The 18,211-nt window shown below is 38.4% G+C and overlaps 2 protein-coding genes and 1 long non-coding RNA gene across 4 annotated transcripts in view; all 3 read left to right on the top strand.

Moving 5' to 3' along the window:
• Positions 1-2,393, top strand: part of LOC307122730 — a 2,430-nt gene extending 37 nt beyond the window's left edge. The window contains exons 1-5 of one of the 2 annotated variants that reach the window (XR_013816087.1): positions 1-70; positions 350-507; positions 905-961; positions 1,072-1,125; positions 1,872-2,393. The exon at positions 1-70 is cut by the window's left edge and continues 37 nt beyond it. This is a non-coding gene — a long non-coding RNA (uncharacterized lncRNA). The remainder of the gene's footprint in view (positions 71-349; positions 508-904; positions 962-1,071; positions 1,126-1,871) is intronic. The other variant, XR_013816088.1, reaches the window with a different exon arrangement.
• Positions 2,394-8,565: 6,172 nt separating this feature from the next.
• On the top strand, positions 8,566-12,218 carry LOC307141566 (uncharacterized protein). Its single transcript, XM_079841894.1, has 2 exons — positions 8,566-8,675; positions 10,680-12,218. Exons 1-2 carry the CDS (start codon positions 8,670-8,672, stop codon positions 11,643-11,645), a joined length of 972 nt encoding a protein of 323 aa, XP_079698020.1. The 5' UTR covers positions 8,566-8,669; the 3' UTR covers positions 11,646-12,218.
• A 1,954-nt stretch (positions 12,219-14,172) lies between these two features.
• Positions 14,173-17,831, top strand: LOC307142404 (uncharacterized protein). The gene is made up of 2 exons (XM_079843219.1): positions 14,173-14,282; positions 16,293-17,831. Exons 1-2 carry the CDS (start codon positions 14,277-14,279, stop codon positions 17,256-17,258), a joined length of 972 nt encoding a protein of 323 aa, XP_079699345.1. The 5' UTR covers positions 14,173-14,276; the 3' UTR covers positions 17,259-17,831.
• Positions 17,832-18,211: the final 380 nt, after the last annotated feature.

Here is an 18,211-nt window from a genome sequence, read left to right as displayed (position 1 = left end):
AGTCTGAGGACCGGAAGTGGGCGGAGTTAACGAAAACTAAACAATCGGCATGGCGGAAAAAGAGAATACGGTAAACTGTTGTTTTTGTGTTGTGGTTTTAATCTATCAAGTTTATTTGTGTTGTGTATTTGATCCATAGTTGTTGTATTAACACTTTATACAGCACGTGGCTCTAATCTTTTTTTAAACGAGCTTTACGATGTCTCTCGCATCTGTTGATATGGTCTTGCTTTAAGTTACATATTTATTGTTTGTGATTTTACTTTTTTGTTGGCGCTGTATTTTTTATTTAATTACCTTTTCTGATACTGACCAATGTGTTTTATGTGGATTTTTTTCGAATTTATAGAGGCACATTACGATTTGGAGAGGCTCAGCTTTACTTCATTTTCATCAATGCAAGACATTCTGCAACAGTTTTCACTGCCCAATGTTTTTAAACTGACCAGATGGCACTAGTTGAATGCACACCTTCAAATTCACTTCAAAAAGCAGCTGTCCATGAAGGTATGAATGTTTTGAGTGGCAAGAAATAGTATTTATTTGTTATCCCTTTAGAATTAGTTGGTTTTCTGCATGATTTGGTCAAAAATGTCATCTCATCTTCAAAGTTTCAAGTAGATATATTTATATATAAGCAAAATGTGCTTAAGCCAAAAAAATACAAACAATATTTCATGTGTCTGAATATGTCCTATTAAAATCAAATCAAATACACAACCAAACATGTGATATGAATTGCCAAATATAGATATTGTTCATTTGGATGACGTTCTGAAAGTTTCTTTTATATTCTGAATTTGCAGTAAGTGGTCATTTTTGCTTGAGAACAATGAAACTTGTCTCTCTTGTACAATTTTTATGGTTACATTATATATAATATTTCTGTTTGATTATGTTGCAGTAAATTGACAAGCAGACTCACCCCAGCACAGGACAATGGAGGCTGATCAAAAACAAGGTTAGTTTTAAAAGGCTCTCATAAAGACATAAGCTACTTATACAGATAGTGTGTTGTTATATCTGTCACATCTTTTCCAGGAATAACTTAATAATGTTCTATTGTTTTAGACTGTTCCACAACAGTTGGTCGGCTCTATTGACTGTGGGATATTCATGTTAATAGTAAGACATTTTTAAAAAAAATAAGAGCTTCTCTTCATTAGGATGAAAAACATGAGGGCTTTTCACACTTGAAATAGTAAACCCCGGGTATACAGAATCCTGGGTTATCTTGTTTCACACTGATCATCATTTACCTGAGATGAACAATTAATCCTGGGTATTCATACACTGCCGTTCCACACTGTACTGTACTAAGCCATAGGATAACATCCTTATTTGCAGTGTCACTGATTGGACGAACACTGCACACAATATGTTTACATAAATGCTCAAGCTTTGCATGTCCTCGTATTACAAGTTTATCCTGAATGGACATTTCAGACTATAAATAATTAAAATGGTCTCTTCTTCACTGCAATTGTTGCGTTTTCTGTCAGCATTTGACGTTTTTCCTCTCCAACGGTGAATTTATTATTTATATAGAATGCACAGTGTTTCAGTGACTGTCCAAAGCACGTAAATATAAAAGTGTGAAATGTTACTTTACCCGGGGTTAAAAGTGTGTTTAGAACGACGATAAGCACAGTGTGAAAGCTTGCCTTTGATTTCTGTATACATTTTGAACTGAAAATGGTTAATTAATTTGATTTGTGACAGGGTATGATTTGTCACAAATATAGACATGAGGAAAATTGAATTTCAAAACTTTTTTACAAACTATTATACATGCTACATCCTTCAACACACGAGATTGTTAAAAAACTTCCAACATTTTATCCCATTTTTTGTACCCTTCTCTCATGAAGGAGCCACGGATCACAGAAGACCTCTGCACTGCAGGCGAACTACCAAACGTTTTCAGAGGTTTCGTGGAGGAGCCGTGCTTTCTGAAATTGAAAGAGGAAGACCAGGAAAAAGCCCTTCAACTTTCACAGGCTGAAATGGTTGACCAACAACTTGCCAAAGAGCCTTTAGTATTTTTTAAGTGTTTGGACTAAAGGAGTCTCAGAATTAATTGTATATTTATGGAGATTTCATTTGATTTAACTTGTCATGTACCTGCTGTGCAATAACTTTGAACCTAGTTCAATATATTCTCTTTGGTCTGATTGTGTATTTTTTTAAAGCAAACCCCAGCTAGTATATGATGCCTTTGGGGAAGTAAATAATTTGTGTGTTGTTTTAGGATTTGATTAATCTGAATCTGCTTGAATTATGCATTCCAGTGTAGAATTGTGTAATGTGTATTATGTACTATGAAAAAAGGTTCATTCTGAAATGCTTGAGTAAAAAATATTTTGTCATATAAATAAATGTTCAAATGCTCAATCTTTGTTTTCATTTTTAGTGTTTTAAGCTTTATGTTCAATTGATCTAATATAATCTTTAAAGACATAATATAAATAGAAACTTTTTACTTTAAAAATCCTTAACAAAACGTTGCAATGGGGTTTATATATATATTAACTTACATTACATTACATTAATTTACATTACATATATAACTTGCATTAGAAATATATTCAATGTGTAATGTGTATTTTTATGATTTAACTATGTACTATTAATGAAAAGTGAGTATATCTATCTATCTATCTATACCTCTCTACAATTAGAACGTATTAATAAAATACTTGACATTATTAACATGGTTTGAAACGCTCCAATGTATGATTGCTCCATGAGCATTGAGCAATGTATACGAAGATAAATCAGCTCCGCCCACTTCCGGCATGAGACCGTGGTGTGCTGCTGTTGCTCTCAGACTGTTGTGAGTGACGTCACTGTGGCGTGGTGCTGTTGCTCTCAGACTGTTGTGAGTGACGTATATGGTTCTGCGGTTCTGCAGTTGGTCGTGTCTCGTTTAATCCCAACGATGGCGTTATTTGAGCTGTTGACAATCGGATCTATTGAATTTACAACACGTGAAATCATCCACTTCTGCCGACATACATGAAAGTAAGTGGCCGGTGAATTGAGGGAACTTTAAAGTTACTTACACAATGTGTTATATCTGATATGAATAAAACTCCTTGTCTAAGTATAGTGGGAAAGGGGTTGTTTTTACTGATTTGTATAGGCATCCGCGTGTATTGCACAAACTCTACATCTGTATTGGTTTGCTGCTACTTATGTATATTTAATAATATGTCTGAAACCTATAATAAACAAACACACGCGGTTGAAAACAGTGAATAGTTGTTGTTGTTGTTGTTCTGTATGCATACGATGAGCGCGTCTTTCGCTGGCCCAGCGCCAACGTGAGTCAACGCCGCGAGAGCGTTTAGATTTGGGAGTTGATCGCGTGATATACGCTGACCGCTCTAACCACAGCGGCGTGGGACTAGTCTGACCTGTGTGGTAGTACTGCGCGAAAGAGTTGAACTAACTTCACAAAAACGAAAGAACCTTTGTCCATTTTTCTGTTTCGTATTCGTTATCACTACGTTTGGCCAATAGCAAGGCTGCGTGTTTGCATAAGCTGCAAAGCATTATGGGTAATACTACCGTTGTGGATTTTAAAACGGCATATTAAGCAAATAAACGTACAATTTGCATTCGTCTTATGGTTCATATGTCTATATTTGATTGTGCAAGTATAGCAAACGTGTAAAAGTCGCAGGCTAAATTTTATGTTACCGTCAAAGAGAAACAGAGGTCGAATCGGTGGCATATATACTCAGCGACAATTCAACTGATTCTGGTAAGGGACCAATTGCAGTGGTATTCGGACATATTCTTCCTTGCTTGCATATGGATAATATGCTAGGATTTCCTGTGCAGGTCAGATGGTCGACCCGATTGGCCCTGTAGGCCCTTGCCAATATATGTGTGTATGAAAATACATGCATATATATGTTTTATTTTAATAAATTAACTTGTAAATAAATACTGTGTTTTTAGCTTGCTGCCGAAGCATCATTTCTCATTTTAATGCAGTTCCATCATTTCTCATTCTTAATGCAGTTACACTTGATGCTCTAAAATAAAGTTTATCCGACCAGACTTTGATATCTCCACCCGAAACCGTTTCTCCCCTCTCCCCTCTTCTTGAGATCTTCCCTGACCTTGTACCCTATAGACGAGTGTCCCGGGCACTTCCGGTTTACTTCCTGTTTCTGCCAAGAACTTCCGGCCCAGGCTGAGTAGTAGTGTAAAAATGGCGTTGGAATGGCAACATTCGACCGAAAAGCTTGTTAAAAATGGTCTTTTGACCATTCCGCATCCAAGTAAGGTAACATCATGGGCGGACAACATGTCGATATGGCCCAGCATAACAACATCCAAGATCTTTTCTTATTTTATTGATTCCATGGTCGGTGGATGGGAATGCAATTAATAACCTGAAAAGCTCTGAGGCGTTTCAGTACCTCCATTCAGGCAAAGTGGGCTGTGTACTTTTACACGATATGGGCAGTTTAATTTACCTAAAGGCCGATGTTCAACCAAGCCAGTCCGTTAACAATTCAGCGCATAATGCCTGGGTTTTGGTTACCAAGACGGGAGATGCGGAGACTGCAGGCTGTACCTGTATCGCCGGACCCGGACGTTCCTGTAGCCATGATATAATGACGTAGCCAAAATATTAACCATAAAAACTGTTTACATTTGCTTGTACTTGGGATGAAGTAAACATCTGTTGAGTTTTTTTTAACATAAATTGTTTGATTATGTTGAATTAAAAACCCAGAAATGCAGCGGGTATTTTCTTTTATTATTCTTTTCATATTTTTCCAGATTTTTTTATATAAGTCTAAATAAACTCAGACATAAAGGGGTTAAACATTGATGTTAATGGCTGCAGGCCCAGCTCATTAATTGTTTTGAAAAGTAACAAAAACGCTCTACCCTCATCATACCCTTGTTATTTTGATTTACAAAATGTTTTCTCTACAAGAAGTCAATTGTGCTGTGACGCTCAAACCATTATTTAAAAAGTGTGTGATTTTTGTTTCTATCTGTCTGCAGGTAGAAAATGCTGTGAGGCAAGGGAAGACAGGGCTTGCCTGCACTGATGTGCAGAATTGCTGGAATGCCGGGACAACAAGCAATACTGGGCAGCAAAAAATCAGAGATGTGTCTTTCCAAAGACACAGCAGAAATAACCTATACCAACCAGCATCACAGGCATCCTCCTCCAGCATAGTTTCTACACCTAGTCGCAAGGTAAAAGTCCATGAGACACTGGAAGAATGGCAAAATCACTGTCTCTCCACACCAATAGCGGCACGTTTTACTGCACCTGGCAGTGGACTAATGCAGCTCACTTTTAACACCAGCCTCCCTGCTCAGTCTGCCAAGACATCAAAAGCTCCACTGCCCCTACATCATGGTGATCACAGCACACAACTTGAATGTGAGAAATGTAGGGCATTCTACACCACATACATTGACATGACCACAACCCAATTTATGTACATTGAGCAGCACACAAAAGAGCAGAGCAGGGAACAACTGTGGCATGACATGCGACGGGTACGGATAACAGCAAGCACAGCCAAGAATGTGCCAGTTCGGGCTACCACAGCACCAGACAAATTCTTGTCTGAACACCTCCATCCTACCTTTCACGGTAACGCAGCAACCCGGCAAGGAGCAGAGGGTGAAGAGCACGCCAGGCAATACCTGCAAGACCAAGGTCATGACATCAATGTGAAAGGTTTGGTGGTTTGCCCGAGTGAGCCATGGCTTGCTGCGAGTCCGGATGGTGTCATGAACAGAGACACACTACTGGAGATCAAGTGCCCTGTCTTAGTCAAAAACCAGTCCCTTACTGAAGCACTTGCTGCTAAAAGCAGTGAGATCAAACGCATGCCCACAGGGGAATTCCATCTGTCCTTCAATGGGCCAAAGGGATATTACATGCAGGTGCAACTGGGCATGCACTGCCCCGGGGCTACGGCAAGCCTTGTTGGTGATTTGGAGCAACACTGAATGTCTGCAGCTCAACGTGCTCTACGACCCAACCTTTGTTGAGGGACATATCTCAAGGCTACACTCCTTCTATTTCACCCACATGTTGCCAAAAGTTGTCGATGACTTCGATGATGGAAGGCTGGAGTTGTGTTCCAGATACATGGATGTTGTAAAATCAGCATGACCTGCTTATGTGTACTGGGGGTGATTAGTCATTCCTTTTTTAACCCCTTGTCCCTTGTTGTCACAGATTTGTGACAAATCCTTTCTAGCTTTTATTTATTTGTATCAAACTGATTTATTTTCTTTTACTTACTCTTATTTATTTTATATCAGTCACTTATTTCTTTATTTATTAATTTTATTGATTTAATATTTTATTCCAGTCTTTTTCTTTTTGTGATATTGTGAGATTTTTTTCCTGTATTTACTTTGTTTTTATTTAATTTAAAAAAATCATACATTAAGGAGTTAATGAAATTGTCCCTTTGTTATGGAATAGGATCAATAGAAATTAATTCATTTCTTCTCAAATCAATTTGTTTATTGTCATGTATCAATATTTACAATACAAGAAAAAGAATAGCACTCAAAAGGTTTTTTTTTTTTTTAAACTCTGTTTTGTCTTATCAATAATCACAACACCAGAACGGGAACAATAACAATAAATGTACACAGGTTTTTATAGCTGAAATTATTTATATATATATATATATATATATATATATATATATATATATATATATATATATATATATATATATATATATATATATATATATATATATATATATTAAATATATATATTAAATATATATAAAATAAAGGACTATGTACAATTAAAAAAAAAAAAACACCACCAGAAAGGGAACATACAGTATGGTATGGGAGCTGCTCTGTTGCGGAGCGCAAGGCACTGCAGCGGGTGGTGAAAACTGCCCAGCGCATCACAGGGACTCCACTACCTGCCATCGAGCACATCCAGAGGAAACGCTGCCTGCATCGAGCTCGCAGCATCCTCAAGGACTCCTCTCACCCAGCCCACAGACTGCTTTCTATCCTGCCCTCCGGCAGGCGTTTCAGGATCCTCCGAACCAGGACCAGCAGACTTAAGAACAGTTTTTTCCCCAGAGCTGTCTCCTTACTGAACTCAAACCCCCGTTGATCCACTTCCCTCATATACTGATAACTCTCCTACCTCACATCCGCCTTCACTTTGTTATTTGCACTACCGACTGTTTATTAGAGTCACAACTGTTTATTTATGCATTTTGCACTACCATACCATAACTGGATTATGCTCATTTGCACTGCCGACTGTTATTTACAGTACCAACTGTTTACATTTGTATTTTGCACCGTACTTCTAACTGTAATATGCAATCACTTTCCACTGCACTTTTACACTTTTTTTCGGATAGCTTCTGTCCATAATTTATTGCACTACCTTAATCCACTGCCATATTCCTCATTTTAGCCTAACATATCATTGTATACCTCTATCTGTAAAATTCTGTTTAGAGTAATAGCCATCTGTATGTTATATTATATTCATAGTACATATCCACCTGTAAATTCTGTTTATAGTATTAACCATCTGTATATTATTCACTGTACATATTCACCTGTAAATTCTGTTTATAGTAATAACCATCTCTCTATTTATAGATATATTTATATATACTCAGTACATATCCATGTCCTGTACTTATGCAAACGTTGTATATCCTGCACTTGCTGCTATTGCACTTCTGGTTAGACCTAAACTGCATTTCGTTGCCTTGTACTTGTACTTGTGTAATGACAATAAAGTTGAATCTAATCTAATCTAATCTAAAAACTAAAATAAATTTACACCGGTTTTTCTAGCTGAAAGTATATGTGTATATGTATGTGTATATATATATATATATATATATATATATATATATATATATATATATATATATATATATAAAAAGGAATATGTACAATAAAAAAACAAACAACTGCAGGTAACCCCGGTTTTACTTTTCATAGGGACTTAAACCTCATGTGGCAGTCGTATGAGTCTGGACCTCATGTTTGCTAAAGCATATATAAAAAAAAAAAAGTTGTTTTATTTAACATTGAATTATTGTATGTTTGCATAGTACTCCTGCTTTTGCATTTGACTGATTTGATTAATTTTGAGGAGTACAGAATGTTTATTGTGCAAGTGAGATAAATAAATGCTCCCACTTAGTCTAGAAGTACAATAACCATGATGTTTCCGCACAAGGCCTCTGCAGTTGTTTTTGTCAACATGGGGGCAGGAGAGCTGTCAGTCGAATGAATGTGAAAAAGTAAGTTGCCTTGTTACTACCTTAATAAAAAAAGAAAAGAAAAGAAAAAAGTAAGTGAGCTATTTAGTTGTAAATTTGAAAAGTAATGCGTTACTTTACGAATGAGTTGTAAAAAGTATGATTCTTATGTAAGTCAAGCTCCTTTGAATGTGCCACTCCCAAGAGGGAAGCAGGTGGTGAGCGCTGGGATCGAACCAGCAACCTCCTGCATATGAGTTTGATGGTTTAGACCACTGGACCACCGTAGCCCCTCCCCTTTGGTGTGTTTTGTCGTTTAATCCCAACGATGGCGTTATTTGAGCTGTTGACAATCGGATCTATTGAATTTACAACACGTGAAATCATCCACTTCTGCCGACATACATGAAAGTAAGTGGCCGGTGAATTGAGGGAACTTTAAAGTTACTTACACAATGTGTTATATCTGATATGAATAAAACTCCTTGTCTAAGTATAGTGGGAAAGGGGTTGTTTTTACTGATTTGTATAGGCATCCGCGTGGATTGCACAAACTCTACATCTGTATTGGTTTGCTGCTACTTATGTATATTTAATAATATGTCTGAAACCTATAATAAACAAACACACGCGGTTGAAAACAGTGAATAGTTGTTGTTGTTCTGTATGCATACGATGAGCGCGTCTTTCGCTGGCCCAGCGCCAACGTGAGTCAACGCCGCGAGAGCGTTTAGATTTGGGAGTTGATCGCGTGATATACGCTGACCGCTCTAACCACAGCGGCGTGGGACTAGTCTGACCTGTGTGGTAGTACTGCGCGAAAGAGTTGAACTAACTTCACAAAAACGAAAGAACCTTTGTCCATTTTTCTGTTTCGTATTCGTTATCACTACGTTTGGCCAATAGCAAGGCTGCGTGTTTGCATAAGCTGCAAAGCATTATGGGTAATACTACCGTTGTGGATTTTAAAACGGCATATTAAGCAAATAAACGTACAATTTGCATTCGTCTTATGGTTCATATGTCTATATTTGATTGTGCAAGTATAGCAAACGTGTAAAAGTCGCAGGCTAAATTTTATGTTACCGTCAAAGAGAAACAGAGGTCGAATCGGTGGCATATATACTCAGCGACAATTCAACTGATTCTGGTAAGGGACCAATTGCAGTGGTATTCGGACATATTCTTCCTTGCTTGCATATGGATAATATGCTAGGATTTCCTGTGCAGGTCAGATGGTCGACCCGATTGGCCCTGTAGGCCCTTGCCAATATATGTGTGTATGAAAATACATGCATATATATGTTTTATTTTAATAAATTAACTTGTAAATAAATACTGTGTTTTTAGCTTGCTGCCGAAGCATCATTTCTCATTTTAATGCAGTTCCATCATTTCTCATTCTTAATGCAGTTACACTTGATGCTCTAAAATAAAGTTTATCCGACCAGACTTTGATATCTCCACCCGAAACCGTTTCTCCCCTCTCCCCTCTTCTTGAGATCTTCCCTGACCTTGTACCCTATAGACGAGTGTCCCGGGCACTTCCGGTTTACTTCCTGTTTCTGCCAAGAACTTCCGGCCCAGGCTGAGTAGTAGTGTAAAAATGGCGTTGGAATGGCAACATTCGACCGAAAAGCTTGTTAAAAATGGTCTTTTGACCATTCCGCATCCAAGTAAGGTAACATCATGGGCGGACAACATGTCGATATGGCCCAGCATAACAACATCCAAGATCTTTTCTTATTTTATTGATTCCATGGTCGGTGGATGGGAATGCAATTAATAACCTGAAAAGCTCTGAGGCGTTTCAGTACCTCCATTCAGGCAAAGTGGGCTGTGTACTTTTACACGATATGGGCAGTTTAATTTACCTAAAGGCCGATGTTCAACCAAGCCAGTCCGTTAACAATTCAGCGCATAATGCCTGGGTTTTGGTTACCAAGACGGGAGATGCGGAGACTGCAGGCTGTACCTGTATCGCCGGACCCGGACGTTCCTGTAGCCATGATATAATGACGTAGCCAAAATATTAACCATAAAAACTGTTTACATTTGCTTGTACTTGGGATGAAGTAAACATCTGTTGAGTTTTTTTTAACATAAATTGTTTGATTATGTTGAATTAAAAACCCAGAAATGCAGCGGGTATTTTCTTTTATTATTCTTTTCATATTTTTCCAGATTTTTTTATATAAGTCTAAATAAACTCAGACATAAAGGGGTTAAACATTGATGTTAATGGCTGCAGGCCCAGCTCATTAATTGTTTTGAAAAGTAACAAAAACGCTCTACCCTCATCATACCCTTGTTATTTTGATTTACAAAATGTTTTCTCTACAAGAAGTCAATTGTGCTGTGACGCTCAAACCATTATTTAAAAAGTGTGTGATTTTTGTTTCTATCTGTCTGCAGGTAGAAAATGCTGTGAGGCAAGGGAAGACAGGGCTTGCCTGCACTGATGTGCAGAATTGCTGGAATGCCGGGACAACAAGCAATACTGGGCAGCAAAAAATCAGAGATGTGTCTTTCCAAAGACACAGCAGAAATAACCTATACCAACCAGCATCACAGGCATCCTCCTCCAGCATAGTTTCTACACCTAGTCGCAAGGTAAAAGTCCATGAGACACTGGAAGAATGGCAAAATCACTGTCTCTCCACACCAATAGCGGCACGTTTTACTGCACCTGGCAGTGGACTAATGCAGCTCACTTTTAACACCAGCCTCCCTGCTCAGTCTGCCAAGACATCAAAAGCTCCACTGCCCCTACATCATGGTGATCACAGCACACAACTTGAATGTGAGAAATGTAGGGCATTCTACACCACATACATTGACATGACCACAACCCAATTTATGTACATTGAGCAGCACACAAAAGAGCAGAGCAGGGAACAACTGTGGCATGACATGCGACGGGTACGGATAACAGCAAGCACAGCCAAGAATGTGCCAGTTCGGGCTACCACAGCACCAGACAAATTCTTGTCTGAACACCTCCATCCTACCTTTCACGGTAACGCAGCAACCCGGCAAGGAGCAGAGGGTGAAGAGCACGCCAGGCAATACCTGCAAGACCAAGGTCATGACATCAATGTGAAAGGTTTGGTGGTTTGCCCGAGTGAGCCATGGCTTGCTGCGAGTCCGGATGGTGTCATGAACAGAGACACACTACTGGAGATCAAGTGCCCTGTCTTAGTCAAAAACCAGTCCCTTACTGAAGCACTTGCTGCTAAAAGCAGTGAGATCAAACGCATGCCCACAGGGGAATTCCATCTGTCCTTCAATGGGCCAAAGGGATATTACATGCAGGTGCAACTGGGCATGCACTGCCCCGGGGCTACGGCAAGCCTTGTTGGTGATTTGGAGCAACACTGAATGTCTGCAGCTCAACGTGCTCTACGACCCAACCTTTGTTGAGGGACATATCTCAAGGCTACACTCCTTCTATTTCACCCACATGTTGCCAAAAGTTGTCGATGACTTCGATGATGGAAGGCTGGAGTTGTGTTCCAGATACATGGATGTTGTAAAATCAGCATGACCTGCTTATGTGTACTGGGGGTGATTAGTCATTCCTTTTTTAACCCCTTGTCCCTTGTTGTCACAGATTTGTGACAAATCCTTTCTAGCTTTTATTTATTTGTATCAAACTGATTTATTTTCTTTTACTTACTCTTATTTATTTTATATCAGTCACTTATTTCTTTATTTATTAATTTTATTGATTTAATATTTTATTCCAGTCTTTTTCTTTTTGTGATATTGTGAGATTTTTTTCCTGTATTTACTTTGTTTTTATTTAATTTAAAAAAATCATACATTAAGGAGTTAATGAAATTGTCCCTTTGTTATGGAATAGGATCAATAGAAATTAATTCATTTCTTCTCAAATCAATTTGTTTATTGTCATGTGTCAATATTTACAATACAAGAAAAAGAATAGCACTCAAAAGTTTTTTTTTTTTTTTAAACTCTGTTTTGTCTTATCAATAATCACAACACCAGAACGGGAACAATAACAATAAATGTACACAGGTTTTTATAGCTGAAATTATTTATATATATATATATATATATATATATATATATATATATATATATATATATATATATATATATATATATATATATATATATATATATATTAAATATATATATTAAATATATATAAAATAAAGGAATATGTACAATAAAAAAAAAAAAACCACCACCAGAAAGGGAACATACAGTATGGTATGGGAGCTGCTCTGTTGCGGAGCGCAAGGCACTGCAGCGGGTGGTGAAAACTGCCCAGCGCATCACAGGGACTCCACTACCTGCCATCGAGCACATCCAGAGGAAACGCTGCCTGCATCGAGCTCGCAGCATCCTCAAGGACTCCTCTCACCCAGCCCACAGACTGTTTTCTATCCTGCCCTCCGGCAGGCGTTTCAGGATCCTCCGAACCAGGACCAGCAGACTTAAGAACAGTTTTTTCCCCAGAGCTGTCTCCTTACTGAACTCAAACCCCCGTTGATCCACTTCCCTCATATACTGATAACTCTCCTACCTCACATCCGCCTTCACTTTGTTATTTGCACTACCGACTGTTTATTAGAGTCACAACTGTTTATTTATGCATTTTGCACTACCATACCATAACTGGATTATGCTCATTTGCACTGCCGACTGTTATTTACAGTACCAACTGTTTACATTTGTATTTTGCACCGTACTTCTAACTGTAATATGCAATCACTTTCCACTGCACTTTTACACTTTTTTTCGGATAGCTTCTGTCCATAATTTATTGCACTACCTTAATCCACTGCCATATTCCTCATTTTAGCCTAACATATCATTGTATACCTCTATCTGTAAAATTCTGTTTATAGTAATAGCCATCTGTATGTTATATTATATTCATAGTACATATCCACCTGTAAATTCTGTTTATAGTATTAACCATCTGTATATTATTCACTGTACATATTCACCTGTAAATTCTGTTTATAGTAATAACCATCTCTCTATTTATAGATATATTTATATATACTCAGTACATATCCATGTCCTGCACTTATGCAAACGTTGTATATCCTGCACTTGCTGCTATTGCACTTCTGGTTAGACCTAAACTGCATTTCGTTGCCTTGTACTTGTACTTGTGTAATGACAATAAAGTTGAATCTAATCTAATCTAATCTAAAAACTAAAATAAATTTACACCGGTTTTTCTAGCTGAAAGTATATGTGTATATGTATGTATATATATATATATATATATATATATATAAAAAGGAATATGTACAATAAAAAAACAAACAACTGCAGGTAACCCCGGTTTTACTTTTCATAGGGACTTAAACCTCATGTGGCAGTCGTATGAGTCTGGACCTCATGTTTGCTAAAGCATATATAAAAAAAAAAAAGTTGTTTTATTTAACATTGAATTATTGTATGTTTGCATAGTACTCCTGCTTTTGCATTTGACTGATTTGATTAATTTTGAGGAGTACAGAATGTTTATTGTGCAAGTGAGATAAATAAATGCTCCCACTTAGTCTAGAAGTACAATAACCATGATGTTTCCGCACAAGGCCTCTGCAGTTGTTTTTGTCAACATGGGGGCAGGAGAGCTGTCAGTCGAATGAATGTGAAAAAGTAAGTTGCCTTGTTACTACCTTAATAAAAAAAGAAAAGAAAAGAAAAAAGTAAGTGAGCTATTTAGTTGTAAATTTGAAAAGTAATGCGTTACTTTACGAATGAGTTGTAAAAAGTATGATTCTTATGTAAGTCAAGCTCCTTTGAATGTGCCACTCCCAAGAGGGAAGCAGGTGGTGAGCGCTGGGATCGAACCAGCAACCTCCTGCATATGAGTTTGATGGTTTAGACCACTGGACCACCGTAGCCCCTCCCCTTTGGTGTGTTTTGTCGTTTAATCCCAACGATGGCGTTATTTGAGCTGTTGACAATCGGATCTATTGAATTTACAACACGTGAAATCATCCACTTCTGCCGACATACATGAAAGTAAGTGGCCGGTGAATTGAGGGAACTTTAAAGTTACTTACACAATGTGTTATATCTGATATGAATAAAACTCCTTGTCTAAGTATAGTGGGAAAGGGGTTGTTTTTACTGATTTGTATAGGCATCCGCGTGGATTGCACAAACTCTACATCTGTATTGGTTTGCTGCTACTTATGTATATTTAATAATATGTCTGAAACCTATAATAAACAAACACACGCGGTTGAAAACAGTGAATAGTTGTTGTTGTTGTTGTTCTGTATGCATACGATGAGCGCGTCTTTCGCTGGCCCAGCGCCAACGTGAGTCAACGCCGCGAGAGCGTTTAGATTTGGGAGTTGATCGCGTGATATACGCTGACCGCTCTAACCACAGCGGCGTGGGACTAGTCTGACCTGTGTGGTAGTACTGCGCGAAAGAGTTGAACTAACTTCACAAAAACGAAAGAACCTTTGTCCATTTTTCTGTTTCGTATTCGTTATCACTACGTTTGGCCAATAGCAAGGCTGCGTGTTTGCATAAGCTGCAAAGCATTATGGGTAATACTACCGTTGTGGATTTTAAAACGGCATATTAAGCAAATAAACGTACAATTTGCATTCGTCTTATGGTTCATATGTCTATATTTGATTGTGCAAGTATAGCAAACGTGTAAAAGTCGCAGGCTAAATTTTATGTTACCGTCAAAGAGAAACAGAGGTCGAATCGGTGGCATATATACTCAGCGACAATTCAACTGATTCTGGTAAGGGACCAATTGCAGTGGTATTCGGACATATTCTTCCTTGCTTGCATATGGATAATATGCTAGGATTTCCTGTGCAGGTCAGATGGTCGACCCGATTGGCCCTGTAGGCCCTTGCCAATATATGTGTGTATGAAAATACATGCATATATATGTTTTATTTTAATAAATTAACTTGTAAATAAATACTGTGTTTTTAGCTTGCTGCCGAAGCATCATTTCTCATTTTAATGCAGTTCCATCATTTCTCATTCTTAATGCAGTTACACTTGATGCTCTAAAATAAAGTTTATCCGACCAGACTTTGATATCTCCACCCGAAACCGTTTCTCCCCTCTCCCCTCTTCTTGAGATCTTCCCTGACCTTGTACCCTATAGACGAGTGTCCCGGGCACTTCCGGTTTACTTCCTGTTTCTGCCAAGAACTTCCGGCCCAGGCTGAGTAGTAGTGTAAAAATGGCGTTGGAATGGCAACATTCGACCGAAAAGCTTGTTAAAAATGGTCTTTTGACCATTCCGCATCCAAGTAAGGTAACATCATGGGCGGACAACATGTCGATATGGCCCAGCATAACAACATCCAAGATCTTTTCTTATTTTATTGATTCCATGGTCGGTGGATGGGAATGCAATTAATAACCTGAAAAGCTCTGAGGCGTTTCAGTACCTCCATTCAGGCAAAGTGGGCTGTGTACTTTTACACGATATGGGCAGTTTAATTTACCTAAAGGCCGATGTTCAACCAAGCCAGTCCGTTAACAATTCAGCGCATAATGCCTGGGTTTTGGTTACCAAGACGGGAGATGCGGAGACTGCAGGCTGTACCTGTATCGCCGGACCCGGACGTTCCTGTAGCCATGATATAATGACGTAGCCAAAATATTAACCATAAAAACTGTTTACATTTGCTTGTACTTGGGATGAAGTAAACATCTGTTGAGTTTTTTTTAACATAAATTGTTTGATTATGTTGAATTAAAAACCCAGAAATGCAGCGGGTATTTTCTTTTATTATTCTTTTCATATTTTTCCAGATTTTTTTATATAAGTCTAAATAAACTCAGACATAAAGGGGTTAAACATTGATGTTAATGGCTGCAGGCCCAGCTCATTAATTGTTTTGAAAAGTAACAAAAACGCTCTACCCTCATCATACCCTTGTTATTTTGATTTACAAAATGTTTTCTCTACAAGAAGTCAATTGTGCTGTGACGCTCAAACCATTATTTAAAAAGTGTGTGATTTTTGTTTCTATCTGTCTGCAGGTAGAAAATGCTGTGAGGCAAGGGAAGACAGGGCTTGCCTGCACTGATGTGCAGAATTGCTGGAATGCCGGGACAACAAGCAATACTGGGCAGCAAAAAATCAGAGATGTGTCTTTCCAAAGACACAGCAGAAATAACCTATACCAACCAGCATCACAGGCATCCTCCTCCAGCATAGTTTCTACACCTAGTCGCAAGGTAAAAGTCCATGAGACACTGGAAGAATGGCAAAATCACTGTCTCTCCACACCAATAGCGGCACGTTTTACTGCACCTGGCAGTGGACTAATGCAGCTCACTTTTAACACCAGCCTCCCTGCTCAGTCTGCCAAGACATCAAAAGCTCCACTGCCCCTACATCATGGTGATCACAGCACACAACTTGAATGTGAGAAATGTAGGGCATTCTACACCACATACATTGACATGACCACAACCCAATTTATGTACATTGAGCAGCACACAAAAGAGCAGAGCAGGGAACAACTGTGGCATGACATGCGACGGGTACGGATAACAGCAAGCACAGCCAAGAATGTGCCAGTTCGGGCTACCACAGCACCAGACAAATTCTTGTCTGAACACCTCCATCCTACCTTTCACGGTAACGCAGCAACCCGGCAAGGAGCAGAGGGTGAAGAGCACGCCAGGCAATACCTGCAAGACCAAGGTCATGACATCAATGTGAAAGGTTTGGTGGTTTGCCCGAGTGAGCCATGGCTTGCTGCGAGTCCGGATGGTGTCATGAACAGAGACACACTACTGGAGATCAAGTGCCCTGTCTTAGTCAAAAACCAGTCCCTTACTGAAGCACTTGCTGCTAAAAGCAGTGAGATCAAACGCATGCCCACAGGGGAATTCCATCTGTCCTTCAATGGGCCAAAGGGATATTACATGCAGGTGCAACTGGGCATGCACTGCCCCGGGGCTACGGCAAGCCTTGTTGGTGATTTGGAGCAACACTGAATGTCTGCAGCTCAACGTGCTCTACGACCCAACCTTTGTTGAGGGACATATCTCAAGGCTACACTCCTTCTATTTCACCCACATGTTGCCAAAAGTTGTCGATGACTTCGATGATGGAAGGCTGGAGTTGTGTTCCAGATACATGGATGTTGTAAAATCAGCATGACCTGCTTATGTGTACTGGGGGTGATTAGTCATTCCTTTTTTAACCCCTTGTCCCTTGTTGTCACAGATTTGTGACAAATCCTTTCTAGCTTTTATTTATTTGTATCAAACTGATTTATTTTCTTTTACTTACTCTTATTTATTTTATATCAGTCACTTATTTCTTTATTTATTAATTTTATTGATTTAATATTTTATTCCAGTCTTTTTCTTTTTGTGATATTGTGAGATTTTTTTCCTGTATTTACTTTGTTTTTATTTAATTTAAAAAAATCATACATTAAGGAGTTAATGAAATTGTCCCTTTGTTATGGAATAGGATCAATAGAAATTAATTCATTTCTTCTCAAATCAATTTGTTTATTGTCATGTGTCAATATTTACAATACAAGAAAAAGAATAGCACTCAAAAGTTTTTTTTTTTTTTTAAACTCTGTTTTGTCTTATCAATAATCACAACACCAGAACGGGAACAATAACAATAAATGTACACAGGTTTTTATAGCTGAAATTATTTATATATATATATATATATATATATATATATATATTAAATATATATATTAAATATATATAAAATAAAGGAATATGTACAATAAAAAAAAAAAAACCACCACCAGAAAGGGAACATACAGTATGGTATGGGAGCTGCTCTGTTGCGGAGCGCAAGGCACTGCAGCGGGTGGTGAAAACTGCCCAGCGCATCACAGGGACTCCACTACCTGCCATCGAGCACATCCAGAGGAAACGCTGCCTGCATCGAGCTCGCAGCATCCTCAAGGACTCCT

Source organism: Gobio gobio, assembly GCF_949357685.1.
Source record: "Gobio gobio genome assembly, chromosome: 2".
NCBI classification, from domain to species: Eukaryota; Metazoa; Chordata; class Actinopteri; order Cypriniformes; family Gobionidae; genus Gobio; species Gobio gobio.
The sequence above is the reverse complement of the archived record's forward strand: the minus strand, read 5'-3'. Positions and strand labels throughout refer to the sequence as shown.